Source organism: Trichosurus vulpecula, chromosome 4, assembly GCF_011100635.1.
Source record: "Trichosurus vulpecula isolate mTriVul1 chromosome 4, mTriVul1.pri, whole genome shotgun sequence".
Classification (NCBI taxonomy): domain Eukaryota; kingdom Metazoa; phylum Chordata; class Mammalia; order Diprotodontia; family Phalangeridae; genus Trichosurus; species Trichosurus vulpecula.
This window is the reverse complement of record NC_050576.1, coordinates 245,324,284-245,340,850: the sequence shown is the minus strand read 5'-3', so window position 1 is coordinate 245,340,850 and position 16,567 is coordinate 245,324,284. Positions and strand designations below refer to the sequence as shown.

At 40.3% G+C, this 16,567-nt stretch overlaps 1 protein-coding gene across 4 annotated transcripts in view; it reads left to right on the top strand.

Annotated features, from left to right (window-relative positions):
• Positions 1–16,567, top strand: part of TNIK (TRAF2 and NCK interacting kinase) — a 436,634-nt gene that overhangs the window by 216,486 nt on the left and 203,581 nt on the right. For all 4 annotated transcript variants that reach the window (XM_036754967.1, XM_036754966.1, XM_036754965.1 and 1 more), the window contains exon 3: positions 16,154–16,210. In XM_036754967.1, the coding sequence (XP_036610862.1) occupies positions 16,154–16,210 (57 nt within the window). The remainder of the gene's footprint in view (positions 1–16,153; positions 16,211–16,567) is intronic.

Genomic DNA, 16,567 nt, shown 5'->3' with positions numbered 1-16,567 from the left:
AGGTGCAGAAGGGTGGCAGAGTGGATAGAGCCCCAGGGCTAGAGATAGGAAGAACTGAGTTCAAATCTAGCTGCAGATACATACTAGCCATGTGACCCTGGCAAGTCACTTAACCTGCTTTTCCTTAGTTTCCTCATCTATAAAATGAGATGGAGAAGGAAATGGCAAAATGCTCTAGCATTTTTGCCAAGAAAGCCCCAAATGGGGTCATGAAGAGTTGGACATGACTGAAAACAACAACAATGACAACAGAAGTGATAACAGAGAGCAGATATGATAGGAAAGGATAAAATATGAGATAGTGTGGTCCAGTGGAAAGTGTTGCGGATATGCAATCAAAGGACCTTAGTTCCAGGCCTGGCTCTGACTTTTGCTACCTGTGTGACCTTGGACAAGTACCTTAACTTGTCTAGGGCTCAGTTTCCTCATCTGTAAAATGAGGGGGATAAATTAGAGATGACATCCCTTCTGGATTCAAGTCAAAAACCTGGTGTTATATGACAGCAAGATTGGGAGCCCCAGTGCCTCCCCAGAACTCAAGACGAGCATCCCATAGAGGGCAATGGAGGGGTTCAGAACAGGGGTGAGGTGGCTGCCAGATGTAGGCAATAGAGTACTCCAAAGAACATCTTGGATTGGATATCCTGTAGCCACCTTAGACTCAACAGGACCTAATTCAAACTCAAGATCTGTCCCCCAACTCTCTCATGTTGATAGCAAGACTGAGAGGTGACATATGATTAGCCAGAGTGATCCATTGGTGATGTTGGGACATAGCAAAGAAGACCTCCAGCACATTTGGTGGACCTTTGTTGAGAACTTTTGGGAAAACATGGGCAAGAGGCACATAGGATGAGCTGTCTGGGCTTTAATTTCTGTTATGGGAAGGGGTTCTTTTATCAATGATAGAGCACAGATCTGTTTGAGTATTTCAGCTGTGGAAATGTGGTCACTATCACTTCCTTGGTCAAGAAGTGACCATGGTTCCCAGTTGTACTTACGACAAAATACAAACCCCTGTGTTGTCCATTTAAAATCTTTCATGATGGGGCTCCTCCCCATCTTATCATGGTCGCACACTCTATTCTAGTCAAAGGGGCTTACTTGCTGATCCTGTTCTTTCTCCACAATATTCATTCTCCAAGCTCAAGACCATTTTCTGTAGCTGGAATATTCTCCTTCTGCACATCTGTCTCCATTCAAGGCTCAACTTAAGCAATATTCCCTTCAATAAACCTTTCCCCAAGTTCTTAGTACCACCCCGAACTATCACTGCATAATTATTTTGTACATAATCTGTATGTAGTTGTGCTAACCTCACTCAGCCTCTGTAGAACATAAGCTTCTTGAAAGCAGAGATTGTCTTATTTTTGTCTGCATTTCCAGTTTCTGCAAGAGTACTTGACACATAGTAGGTGCTTAATAAATGCTGTCACGTACTCTAGCATCAGGCTTCTCCTTAGGATTTTTCTAGTAAGTTCTAGAGGGAGAGTGTGTGTGATATGTGAGCTGGTGGAGCACAGATCACAGGTGCTTGATGTTTTGACATATTGGGAATGTTCAATGAGATGTCCCCACGATCTGCTGGGGTTTCTTGAGTGTTACTGCAATTACTTACTACCTGAGCTTTCTCAGTGGTGCCTAACAGAGCAGATGTTTGTACCTGGTAAATATGTTATACAGGGCCCTCTGCTATAAAGAGGTTTGGAAATGTTGAAAATTTCCTTCTGTTTCTTTGGGCCACCGTTGGTTCATTTCCCTCCCATAGGACGTAATTTCATAGAATGTTTTCACCTGCCTGTTTATTGGGAAAAAAACCCAACTCTCCACATTTGCATAGACTGGAAGTTTTCATGGATATTGCCATACCTTTCTTAATTTAATGGCAGCTGGATGGCTTTAATTGTAATTAGGGTCACATGTTCATGCCTAATTAAAGAAAATGATGATGAATTTATTCACATTTGAATGAATTAGAAAGTCATGTTGGGGTTTATGCCTAAATGCACATTGATGGAAAACATTATTTTTACTCAATGTTGTTTTGGGTTTTGAAATACAATATGGCTGTAGATAGCTAATAGTAATTGTTTAAATAATAATAATAGGCCCGTCGTGACAAGTTACCATTAGTGTTTTAAAATTTTTGATTAGTTTGATTTTCATTGTTACCTGCTTTCTTTGTCTGATTTCATGCTATAACCCCAAAACAACAGTAGAGACATCAGAGATACAATATTTTTTAAATAAAACATTATTACTTTAGTCGATAGAAAAAAACTCTAAAAATAAAAATGCCAGCTATACACTTTTATTTAAAAAATAAATTTAATTTATTTTCTTAATTCTGTTTTCATTTCTGGAACACCAGAATGTCATTTAACAAAAAAGTCCATCTTTGTTGTTGTTGTCATACATTCAACAAGGATTTCCACCTTTAAACCTTATAACAAACCTTGTAACAAAGAAAAACAGTTACGTAAAAGCCAGTGATCAAGCCTGACACTTTATGCAACCTTCTGTCCCACCTGTCTACTAAGAGGAAGCAGGTATGCCTCATCGTTTTAAGTAAGCATCATTTGATGCTTGTGTTCCAGGATTCACTACATTTGATGGAGAAGCGAAATGATTATTTTATTATTTTTTGTTCAAAGAAATAATTTTTGTATTTCCCTCCATCACTTCTCATATTTTAATGAAGCAATATTCTTCATCATTTTCTCTTGTCCTATTCTGTAAGATTTTACACTTATATATTATACCCCAGGGTTCCCCATGTCCAATATAGATCTCTCCTTGGTAGTGATGGCAAGTGTTTGTTAGTTGAGGTAGATTTTAGGATTGCTTCCTCTCTTTGTTTTGGTGTTTGGCTTCAGTTAAACTTCTGTAGGAAATGATCATAGTCTGTTAAAAAGTTTGTTCCTGTATCCATTTCCAATTTTGGGTACAATTATCTTATTTTAATATGTCAGATTTTTAACTATTTTGATTACATGCTGTATTTACCCATGTTTATTCTTCAAATTTGATTCCGATCTTTCCTCTAATAAGCAAAAGTCGACAGCCTGACTGCACATAAGATAGCTGATTAGAAAATGATTCCTATCTGTTTAATTAGAATCAATTTTAATTTTTGTGACATTAGTTGGACCATGTCCAAAGCTTCTTGAATCTCTTTCTGAAAAAAGCATATAGGTGTGAGACTTCTGTGTAATCTATAAGGCTTTGTATTATTTTGTTGGAGTCATATTTTCTATCATATATTTGACATCCTACCTTTCCATTGAAGTCAGGAAATGTCAAATCTAGGTAGATCTAATTTGGAGGGTCTTACTGAGTCCAATTTCTCTCCTTTTTCATTCTCAGCACATGGCCCATAATCTGTCATTTCCTCTTCGTAGTGGTCTTTTTTCAGGGTTCTGCTTGCCTCCAGTCCTGAGATATGAGGCGACCAAGGCTTTCATGAAATGTTTCTTGTTTCTTTTGGACACAGGATTAAACCAACTCTGCTGATTCCTTTTATGCCTCCCCAAGGAGAAGCCAAGTGAATCATCCTTCCATTTGGCTGCTCCATCTTTATGTCTTTTGGATTTATTTGTATAGAGAATGTCAATATTGATATGATAGAGTTCTTCCAGTTCTATGTCAACTCATTGGTCTTTGGACAAAGATCTGCCATTTTGTGTGACAGCAGTTGAGTTGATGTTTATAGATGATCTCAAAACTGATTCTCAGCACCTGCTGCTCCTGCATCAACCGTTTGTTTGCCATCCCTCACTTTGGGAGTGAGAGAGATGACACCTAGGACCTAGACCCATTTTGTATTTGTTATTGTTGTTTCATGACCATAGAAGACTTTACCTATTGGCCAGTCTATTGATGGTAAGCTTATTTGCCCTTAGCTAGCCTAGTCTTCTGATATCTCCAGCCTTTGCCAGACACTGGGAGCTTACCCTCATTGCTGGTGGAAGAACCAGGCCACATTTCAATGTTGCTTCCAGTGATTAGTCTTAATGTGTCTCTCTCCTCTCCAACCACTCTTTGTTCTAGTCAAATTGCCCTTCTGACTGTTGCATGTATACATTGTTCTGTCTCCTTCATTTATGTTTTTGCACAGGCATCCTCCTCTTTCCCCAGAATTCTAAAATGTACCCATTTCTCACTTCCATCTCATAGAATTTTGAGCTTTCTTCAAAGCAGAGTTCAAGTGCCATATTCTACATATAACCATTTCTAATTCCTTCCCCCTCCCCAACTACCATGTGTCAATGATCTTTTAAGATCTCTGACTGTTCATTTCTATCACCTGAAACAGTCAATAAAGCTGTCATCATCAATCATCATCAATATGATAATTACAAAAATATGTGAGAGGGAGTTCTCTCTCTTATACTCAAATCTGGAAAGATTTATCCAGTTCCAACTATGTGCTAGTTGATGGATGACAGAGATGTATAAAGACAAAAAGAAAGAGTACCTGGGCTCAACAAGCTTACATTCTTCTGTAGCATAGACCATATACTGACAAGTCAAATCAAGTACATATAAAGTAATTTCACGAATAGAAGAGCACTGAGTCCAGCCATAAAGATGTCTTTCATGTGGAGATCAGCTGAAGAAATTGGGGATAATTAGCATGGAGAAGAGAAGACTTAGGAAGTCATGATCATTGACTTATGGTAAAGGGATGTATAAAATGAGGGAAGTGGATTGGAGGGCCTCTGAAGCCCCTTTCGGCTCTTTGTTGGAGTGATTATTCAGTTTGGCCCCTGATGTAAGAACTAGGAAGAACGGGTGAAATTCACAATTCACAAGGAAATTTCAGCTTAGTATAAGGAATAGCTGTCTAATGGTTAGAGCTCTCTAAAAGTGGAAAGGGCCACTATGGGAGGTGGTGGGTTGCCCCTTCTGTAAAGGGCTTGTTGTTATTGCTTTTGTTGTTTTACTTCATTCTCAGAGAAGACCAGTGACATCATGGAGGTGACGTCTTGACTTGCTTCATGTAAGGGCTAGGTGACTACTTGTTGGACGTGTTGGAGAAGTAGCTGGGGGATATATTGGGTAAGAGTGTTGGAATTGGAGTCAAGCAGGCTTGAATTCAAATTCTATCTCAGATGCTTAGTAGTTCTATCATTCAACCTCTCTGAACCTCAATTTCCCCTCTGTAAAGTGGGAATAATGATAACAGTTCCTGAGTTACAGGGTTCTTGTGAGAGGATCCAATTCAATAACATCTGCACAGTATTTTTAAAAATGAAGTTCGCAGTCCTCAAATTAAGAGACTGTTCATGCCATGTCATCTCTCTCTTCTTGGATTTTGCATCTTAATATTAGGAAAATACAAGTATTGTCTTTTTAAAGTTTTGCTCAGGACTCATGGCCTAATGCTGATTGAGATTTTCTATTTTAGATAGGCAATATGACCATTTCCTGAGTTAAAAGTTGTAATTAGATTGCATTTTGGAGAGAGAAACAACCAACAAAACAAAACCCTGAAACCCAATTAGAAATGTCTGGAAGGGCTAAAAAATATTACTCCAAAATGGACTATGTGCTCTCTCTCTCTCCTAAATTAGGGTCATTAGTTAGAACAGTCCAGGAATCCTAACCGAACTTCTTTTAGCCACCATACCAGTTTAGTGATTTTTTTAATTAAAAAGAAAGGTTCTTATTAAAAGGAAAGAGTGGGGATAGGGCCTATTGGTTGTTCCACAGACATAGAAACATGCCAGATGGAAAGTGGCTTTCTGGTCTAGTGGGCATCAGTCTTGCTAGTGTGACAAATGACCATTGGTGCTTGGGGCTTCAGAAGTATGTCCCTCCTCAAAAAAATGTAATTTCAAATTCCATTAGCAATGAAATGCAGGAGTGGTATTCTTCTAAGTGGCAGGACTCAGGCACTCCCAGGGAATAGCTCTGAAGTGAAGTTCTAGGCCTTCTTGGGAAGAAAGTCTAGGCATATGAAGAGACACATATGCATATCCTTTCCTCTCTCTTTCCCCCTCTCCCCTCACCTCTCCCGCTTTCTGATTGGAAGCCTTCTTTATAGTCTGCTCTCATGAAAACTACTGTGATGCCTGTGAATCACCCCCAATCCCATCAATCTCTTTCCTTCTTGCTCAGCTAAAACCAAACTATTGAAAATTATTTTGGTGTTAAGATCCAAACAGGAATCCTGTGAGAGCAGACAGGTTTTCCTTTCCTTGCCTGCCTTTTGAGCACATATTACTTAAGATTTGGTGGGGCTTAATTATACTCTAGTTTCTTCTCTGCCAGCATTTTTTGGTTCTAATTAAATCTTCAGGAGGTTGGAAGACATTGCAGAAGAGAGAGAATCAAGAGACTCAGAAGTTTGTCCACCATCTAGATGCTCCAAACCCAACATACTGGGTGGTGTTTTGGAGAGGTAGTCCTAACAAAGAATCTAGCTGATCTTGTTGGTTCTCCCACTGCCCCCAGATTGATATCCCAACCAATGTATGGTGCATTGATTTTGTTGTTGTTGGTGGTAGTAGTGGTGGTGGTGGTGGTGGTGGTGGTGGGTATGTTTCTTTCCACTGGAGATATTTTATCTTCCTACAGAGCATCTCCAACCTAGAGAGTGTCCTCTTAAAGTATTATGCATGTTTTCTCAATAAATGACTCAATCAGTTCATTAATATTCATTTATTAAGTTCTTACTGTATGTCAGGTGCTCTGTTGGGTGATAAGGCCCAGTGGCTAGATTGTCTTCCTATTGAAATAAGAAATTTTTTGGAATGAACAGTACCACCATCTTGGAGGGGAATGTCAGTTTTTCATTACTCAATCTGCTTCAAAAGGTTTTCTTAAGTATCTACTATGTGCCATGCACTGTGCTAGGTATTGAAGATGGAAAGAAAAAGGAAAGATGTTGTCTAAAGGGAGGTGACCTTCACCTGGGGGGATCAATCAGTCCATTAAAAAGCATTTATTAAGTGCCTACTCTGTACCAGGCTCTGCTCTAGGTGCTGAGAATACAAAGATAAAAGATGAAACAATCCTGCCCTCAAAGAGCCTTTATTCCATTGGGAGAAAATTAACAGGATCATAGAGTTGTAAAGAGACTTGCCTAAGTCACAGAGCTCATGAGTGGCAAAGCTGGGATTTGAAGCCAATTCCTACAAGGTAATATGGGTGAGAAGAACTGAAAGACTAGGGTGGGGGCAGGGTCTGGGCAGGCATTTGAGCTCAACCTTCAGGGACCTGAGTCATTCTAAGAGGGGTAGGTAAGTGTCAAGTGCATTCTAGGAATGGGGCATCTTGTGCTAAGGTCAAAGATGACGTGTAATGCATAGGGAACAGCAAATAGGCCAGGTGGGCAGGACTGTGGCATGCTTGTAAGGGAGGATTGTGTCACAGCCAGGCTGTGCAGGGTTTCCAGTACCAACCACAGGATCTTAAACATGGTAAGGAACCATTAGGGTTGCAAAGGGCCCATTGCTGTATTTGGGTATGAATCCCATGTCTACCAAAAACTATAGAGGGAGAGGTAAGGACTGAAGCTGTGATGGGTATGGGGAAGTCCCAAGTGAGGCCAGAAACTTCTGAGTGTGACTTAGACTCTTAAAAACTTGCCTGTGACATTGAGAGGGCAGCTAGGTGGAAGAGTGGCTAGATTTGGGAAGACCTGAGTTCAAATTTGAACTCTGAAACTTACCAGCTGTGTGACCCAGGGCAAATCAACCTCTGTTTGCCTCCGTGTCCTCATCTGCAAAATGGACCTAATGATGCAGCCTACCTCCCAAAGTTGTTATGGGGATCAAATGAGATAATACAAAGTACGTGGCACAGTGCTTGGCACATTTGTTGTTCAGTCATTTCAGTCCTGTCCAACTCTCTGTGACCCTATTAGAGGTTTTCTTGGCAGAGTGATGGAGAAGTTTGCCATTTCCCTCTCCAGCTCATTTTACAGATGAGGAAAATGAGGCAAATAGGGTTAAAGTGATTTGCCCAGAATCATATGGCAAGTATGCGTCTGAGGCCAGATTTGAACTCAGGAAGATGAGTCTTCCTGATTCCAGGCCTGGGGCTTTATCTACTCTGCCACCCACCTCACTGTCCCACATTGCTTGACACATAGTAGCTACTGTATAACATGTAAATGTTAGCTACTGTAATAATCACAATCATGATGATTTTTCCCAGGGTCACACATGCTGTGTGTGTGTGTGTGTGTGTGTGTGTGTGTGTGTGTGTGCGCGTATGAAGCAAGACTCAAACCCAGGTCTTTTTACCTCCAGAAGGAGCTGGCTTTCTCTCTCCCCACCGCCATGCCGTCTCTCATGTCAAGAGCATGTGCTGCTTAATCCCTAACAAAAACTCAGCGTCTGGCTTAGTGTCTGGTCATATTAGTCACACCTGCACTGGGCTGAGGGTGGGGGGAAGGATATAAAATATCTCTTTAATCTGCTATTGGGAGGTGGGAGATAGTTGGCAGAGAGCTTGCTTGCCAGGGACCCAAGGGGGAAGACACAATTTTTGTGTAAAACACCCCACGATTTTAAAGAATTATCGATTTGAGATCTAAAAAAATGAACGCTTGTCTCCTGCCTCTTCTGAGCACAGCCAGCTCGTGGTTAGTATTCCATCAGGAAAAGGGGAGACAGAGATGGAGAGGCTTTCATTTAGCAGGGCACAGCTGAACCATTCTTTTCACTCCAGTAATTCTGTCTTCCCTCTGCTTGCCCAGGTTAGCAGATAACAGCTACATAGGAGATGCAGAATCCAAATGCCCCTTGTTTGCTCTCTCTTCCCCTCGGGGCCAGAGACAGTGCTCCAGTGACCGAGTTTGGTTCTTATCACTTGTAAAAGCTGTTTGGGGAGCAAATAGTGCTAGTGATTCCATATGGCTGTGCGGATTTCATTTCCTTTTTTTTCCAGTTGAAGTAAAGTGAGTGAGTCCAAATAACCTGGTTTACTGAGTCATTAAAGAATGGCTCTTAGCAGTAAAAAGTATATCAGAAGGGAGTCTGACAGTCTGTCATGTCACAGAATTTCTGAGTTGGAAGGGACTTTGATAATCATGTTGTCCAAGCCATTCTTGTTGTTTGGTAGTTTTCAGTCATGTCTGGCTCTTCATGACCCCAGCTGGGATTTTCTTGACAAAGATACAGAAGTGGTTTGCCATTTCCTCCTCCAGATCACTTTACAGAAGAAGAAACTGAGGCCAACAGGGTTAAGTGACTTGCCCAGGGTCACACAGCTCTTAAGTGTCAGAGGCCAGATTTGAACTCAGGAAGATGAGTCTTCCTGACTCCAGGACCAGTACTCTATCCATTGTACCACCTCATTGCCCTATCCAACCTTTACCCCATAGCAGAACATGCAGATGGTCATCCTGCCCATGCTTAAAGACCTCTGGTTTCATTTGACCAACCTCTGAAACTGATTTTATTTCATAGTGGAGTCATGGTGGAAAAGGGGTCAGGTGGAAATGTTAATAGACCTGAAAACCACATGTTCTCCCATTCTGCATCGCAATAGCCATATATATATATATATATATATATATATATATATATATATATATATATATATATATATATATATATATATATATATATATATATGAAAGCCATCCAGAAGACAGTGATCAAGATGGGAGAAGACCCTAGAGTTTGACGGTACATCAAAAGAAGTGGGAATATTTGCCTAGAAAAAAAGAAGATTGGAGTTAGGGTATCTGGTAGAAGGAGTGGTTCTATCTGGTGAGCCGTCTTTATCTATCCAGACTCAGACCCCAGCATACAGCAATGTGGACGTCTTTATGTCTTGCCAGTTTGAGCCTCTGGAGGGTAAGGACTATATTGCTTTTGATATTTGGATTCGCAGCACTTTATACAGTGCCTGGAACACACATTATTTTCAGTCATAATAGCCATCCTTCATATTTGAATGCCATCCTTTGTAAGAAAAATTGGACTCCTTCTGCTTGGCCCCAAAAGGCAGAACTAGTAATCATAAGTGCAAGTTAGAGATGGAAGTCAGATTTCAGCTCAATGTAAGGGAAATCTTTCTAGCACTTAGAGCTATTTAAAAGCAGACCATGCTGTCCCAAGAGGTAGTGAGTTCACCCTCCACAGCAATCTCCAAGTTTGGACTTGTTGGATGTGTTGTACAGGATATTCTTGTCCAGGTGTGGGCCCATGGCCTCTGTTGCTTATTTGTGAAATGAATGCATAGGAGAAGGTGTTCTCTAAGGTCCCTCCCAGCTCCAAGGCTATGATGCCATTTCAGGGTGTGCTCCCACAAGAGCTTATTGTTAAGCTCCCAGTGTGAGCATTTCCCCCCTTGAAAATCAGCAAGTGCTATAAATCAGGGCTTGGTTTTTTTATTGTCTAGATTTTTAAAAGTGATGAAGAAAATATTAATGGTGTCAAAGTTAAAATTGTGTCATGCACACGTATTTTTTTTTGAGAGAGCTGGTTGTTGAACATTTACCACTAGCATACCCTTGTCTGTGCTGTAAATCCTTCTATTTATCATTGCTTCCAGGCAGGTTTCACTGGCACATGTAATATCTTTATAATTCTCCAGGCTTTTGGAAATTAGTCTGAAGTATCAGTCACAGATGAGATTTCATGGCCTTCTTAAGTAAGCTTCCAAATACAATGGAAGTCTGCTTTTCTTTTTTCTTTTTCTTTTGCTAATATTTCTCTTATCATTCATTATTAACTTTTAAGTTTTTTGAGGGTCAGGACGTATCCAGAGGATCATCAGTCAATCAGTAAGCATTTATTAAACACCTACTAAGTGCCTGACACTAGTAGGCACTGTGACATTCTAAATTCATAGGAAGGCACCTTGGATATCACCTAGTCTCACCTCATTAGTTTATACATAGAGAAATAGAGGCCCTTAGAGGCAAAATAACTTGCTTAATATCAAGCAGCAATGGAATTTGAGCCCAAATCCTCTGCTGCTTTCACCACTACAGGACAAGACAATCATCGCCATCCCAAGTTCTCCCTTCCCCCCATTCTTGTGTGTCTCATGGGTCCTGGTGTAGTGTCTCACACACAGTACATAGTTAATAAATGTGCATTGAGTGATTGCATGAATATGTGTAGACATTCCTAGAAGTGCACTGTGCACTGAACAACTCCATCACTTTTCAGCTGTTTCTTCTTTGAAGCCAAATCATCTTAATTCCTATTGACAATCTCCATGGGCACTTTAGGGTTAGTTCTGATATCTGAGAATTGGGGTAATTCGAAGGGAAGTCCCCCTTAGACACGTGGATGCGGGTGATGGAGAACACTGGTATTATCACAGATGGCCCCAGGACTAGGGTCTCCATGTGCTTATCAGACCCTGGACTCGAACTGTATGTGTTTCTCTGCCTTATATGGTCATGGTTTGATTATGAAAGCATGAATAGAGCAGCAGGGACAGATTCAGATGTGTGACCTAGAAATAAACATATTCCTTATCCCATCACAAGCCTTCAGAGCAAAACTCATGCCTCAGGCTATCTGCTGAAAAGCTCTCTTGACAATTCTAAGGCAGGGTAGGGGGAGGAGAGGAGAAGCAGTATATAGTTCATAAATAGCTGAAGCCTACATAGCTTCTCCCCTCCCACCTACCCTACCCCCATCCCAAAAAAAGAACCAACATCTAGGGTCCTTTTTTTTGTTTCGCCTTCATCTGCAGAGAAGGGTATGTGTTGGGGGTGGGAAGGAGGAGGGAGTGGAATCTAAACTGCCACCTCATCTGATGAGAGCAGACTTGATACCGTTTTGATAGAAGATTTTTAAATTTTTTAAAATTATTTTTTCTTTTATTTTTAACGTATGAAATAAAACAAGCATTTCCATAGCATAGTACAATAAAAATATGATTGCACATGAAATTATAAATCTACTATGCACAACTTGCTATTCCTTTCAAATATGTAACAAAATTGTCATATAAATTTCTTTTCTTTTTCTTTCCTCCCCCCCACCCCCAACTAAAGATGGCTACCATTAGACACAACTAGGTATACATGTGTAAAATTATTCTTAACATACTTCTATTTATCTGGTTTTTTTTTCTGGATGCTGATAGCATATTTCTTCATAGGTCCTTGTATAGTTAATTTGGGTATTTTGTTAGATATTTTTTATTTACATATAATTTTTTAACAATAATTTTTTTTTGAGTTTCAATTGTTTCCCTCCCTTCTCCCTCTACTCTCCTTGAGAAGGCAAGAAACTTTATTTCGATTTTGCATATGAGGTCCTACAAAACATATTTCCATTTTGGCCATGTTGCAAAATAAAACAATGAAAATAAAGAAAGTTTAAAAAGTATGCTTCAGTCTAGCAGGAGGTTTTTTAAGAGAAGAATAGCACCCCTCTTTTGTTACTGACCAGAAATATGACAAACAGCATCTTCATTGTGGGGCAGGAAGTGAGTGACTGGCCAAATGGGAGTTCTTGGAGTGATGGTTAGTGACCAAGAAGTCATACCACACTGAGTAAGCAAAAACCTTCCATTTCCATTTTCCCAATCCCTAATGTGGGTGTGCTTCTTTCCATTTTGTTTTTGGGACCCAGTGACATTATCTTCTGACACACTTGGGCTGCCAGTGGCTTTTTGAGTCCTGCCTGATAGCAGTTTTTTGCCCCTCTTGAGATCACCACCACCATGTGGCTTTGTCAGTGGGAAACTATTTTAGCCCACAGAGCTTGCCTACATAGTAGGCTTATGATAAATACTTGTTTTCTTCCCTTACCTCCTGCCACTGTCACTTGGGCCGTAGAGCTCTCCCATGTAACAAAGAAAAACAGTTAAGCAAGACAAAGAAAGTGATTACATCTGACGGTGTATGCAGTTATCCATAACTGCGGTTCACCACTTGCCTCCTGAGAAGAAAGAAGTGTGTATCCTCTGAAACCAAGATTAGTCATTGCATTCCATCTGAATTCTGATGTTTGTAGCTTAATTTTCATTTGCATTATTGTGGTCACTGGGCATGTCCACTGCTTTTCCAGAACACCCCAAACCTTCCCTTAAATACACTTGAAAAAGTACTGTACCTGAAACCCAAATTTAGTTTACGTATATGTTCTTTAAGCTTAATTATCTGTGTTTGTGTTATATTCCCCACTAGAGGGTATGTGTTATTTTCCATTTTGACCTTTATATATTTCTCCAGTGTTTAGTATGGGGCCCAACATGCTCTACATATTTCAGAAATGCTTCTTTGATTAAAATATAAATAAGGGATAATTTTTTAACTTTCATTTGAACATTTAAATATTAGGACACAAGATGAAGTTGCTTAGTTTAGAACGTGGAATGCGACTGACCAATTCAGTTTTACTCACCTCCCTGAGTGACATATGAAAAGGATGTTTTATTGGAAAACCATCTTTATTTTTGCTCATCAAAAGCAGTGACACAGGAAATTAAGTGATTTAATATGGGAACTGGGTGATGGGAAGAAGGTAGTGTCTTTATTCGTTAAGTTGACCAGTCCTCCTGTCTATGGTTTCTTATTCATCTCTGCATCCTATAAATCCTTAACATTCCCCCCTGAAGGGTTTGCCAATAATCTCTATCCTAATATGGCATGATGTCCCCTCAATGTAGGAGGCAACCCACTCTCAGCCCTGCTTCCCTATTCTCTTCTCGACATCAAAGTCTGACAGCTCAACTCAGGTCAGCTTGGATTTCCGTGGGGGAGTTTGGAGATACCTCACTAGGGACTAAGTTCCGCCTGCTAATTGCCCCACTTCTAAGAGCTCATTGAGGCTCCAGTAGAGATTCCTAGGTAGCTAATTCAGTCATTTGGCCAGACCTAAAGTGAACTTTGGTTGTATGGAAATAAAGTGAAAATTGCAAGGGACAAATCTTAAATCCCTGGGGACTTCATGCACTTTATTTCTATGTTATTTCTACTAGCATTAGCAGTTCAAAACCAAAAACGTGGCACACATTATTTACTTCTCAATATACATCTTGTAACCTTCTTCCTCCCCTCTCCCCCTAAGGAGAACACTGGTTTCTTTAATTGGGGGGTGGCATTGGTCTTTATTTATATCCCCAGTATCTATCATAAAGCCTTGCAAAGAGTAGGGACTTAATAAATGCTTGAATTGAATTGAATAAAGCTTAATTCATTCAGCACGAAGATCTAGGTCAAGTTATAGGTGAAGCTATCTGTCCTTTAAATTAAGAGTTTGAAATATAGTGGCTTTTATTTAAAAACCAAACATGGTTCCCCTTGAGATTCAGATCCACTATGGCCCCTGGCTCCAAGCCCAGCACTAGTGTTCTGGCTGAGCTCTCTTGCTGGGGGCAAGATCATTCCCTTCTCTGGGCTTTGTGTTCCTTGACTTGTACAAAGACTTTTTGAGCTCTTAGATCTTTCTCTGTCTGCAATTCCTATTTCTATCCATATTACTGTCTGACAACTGTAAATAATGTATGTTTTCTTTTTTAAAAAATATTTTATTTTCCCCCAACTACATGTAAAAACAATCTTTAAGATCCATTGTGTTCTTTTTTAAGTTTTGAGTTCCAAATTCTCTCATTTCCCTCCCTCCCTTTTCCCCTCCTTGTATGGTAAGCATTCTGATTTAGGTTGACAATTTATAAATGCTTTAATGAAATTAGTGGGGGGTGGGAGGGGAAAGGGGAAGGAGAAAGAAGGAGAGAGAGACAGAGAGAGAGAGAGACAGAGAGAGAGACAGAGAGACAGAGAGAGAAAGAGAGAGAGAGAGAGAGAGAGAGAGAGAGAGAGAGAGAGAGAGAGAGAGAGAGAGAGAGAGGGAGAGAGAAGGAAAGTAGAACTGCTTGACTCCCAGGCAGACACTGGGCTATCTCCCATCACTAGTCTCATTTTGCCCTAGACAATGGCTCTGTTCTCTTTTAGCTCTAACTTCTATGATTTTTCTGGCATTCCATTTGATGAAAGGTGCTCAGGACTAGGGAAAATCGCTAATTGTAGGTTTCCTTTTATGCAGTTTTATCTCTATGAGGTCACATACATTAAAGTCTTCACTGGTATGTTCTTTACACACAAGATAGATACAGAACACACATAGGTCATTTGAGAGCAGATGTTTGGGAGACCATGAAGGTCCTCTTACAGAAGGTGCTGATTGAGCGGAGTCTTAAAGGAATCCAGAGAAAGAAGAAGCAGAAGGGAGGGGCTAGAGAGTTCTAGGTATCAGGAACAGTCAGGCCAAAGGCATTGAGATACCTGTGATAAGATAAGAGATGGAGTGTTGTGTACAAGGAACATCCAGTGGTTCAGGGTCATGGGATCCTAGCTTTTGTAGGGAGAACTAAGGTTGTAAGAAGACTGGAAAATTAGGAAGGGCCCAAGTTAGGAAGAACTTTAAATGCCCAGCAGGAGAATTTGTTTGATCCCATAGATAATAGTGAGCCAAGTAGTTTAGTGAATAAGAGGGATGGAACAGAGGACAAAGACCCAGAAGGGAGTGTTCAGTAATGGGCTTGTGTGGGAGGTGGCATCTAAGCTGGGATTTGAAATACTTTTACTTGAACCAGATAAGAAGAAAGAGATAGCCAGGAGCAACCAAGAGAGTCCAGGTTCTGGATCCTTCCAATGTTGTCTGATGGTGGTTTACATTTCTAGTATCTGTGTCTCACCCTAGCCTCAAAATATTTAGTTGGCAGGCCATTATTAAGCACATACTATGTGTCAGGCACGGTGTTAGGCTTGGTGGGCCATCAATGTGCTCACTTAATGGGGAGACATTGGTGTAATGGATAGGGCACAGTCATTGGAGCCAAGGAGATCTAGGTTCTAATCTTGCCTTAGACACTAGATGTAGAACTTCAGGCAAGTGGCTTCAGAATGTTCCCAAATCCCAGATTCCCTATGGAGGTTGGACTCAGTGGAAATCTCATCTCTAAGTGTACAGTGCTGTGATCCTCTGCTTTCATCTTAGCTGCAGGGAGAAGGTTAGCAAATTGTAGGAAGGCACCAGACTGTTCCTGATTTAGCTTGGTGCCCTCGGTGGATCTGTGCTCTAGGGCTTGGTCATGGAATTAATAATTGATTCATAATATGAATTTAAAATCAGAGCATGCCACACATTTAAAATTTCTGTGAATCTTCAGATGGCTATTTTACTTCCTCCCAAACTAATGCTCTCCATTTCTTTCTTTTCAGGGTCGTCATGTTAAAACTGGACAGCTTGCTGCCATTAAAGTCATGGATGTCACTGGGGTAATGTACCTGCCTCTTGTCCTTTTTAAAAAAAATCTATTTACTAGCTCCCCAGAACTTGAGGATGAGAGATGTGCTCACTTAGCAGCTTTCAAAAGTCTTCTGTTATAGAATAATATGTTTCTTACCCACTTGACGCACCCCATTCTTTGGGTTTATATGCATATGTACATAATTCCCAGATTACAGTGGGAGAGATAGCCTAAGTAGCTAACCCATAGATGTCTCAAGTCAGTTAAGTACCACAGGGGGTTATGATGAATGGTGTGTGCCAGTCATTTACATTTAACATAGTTATCAGTAATTGAATATGAAGAAAGAATTAGAAATTTCAAGGAATTAAAATAATAATATTAA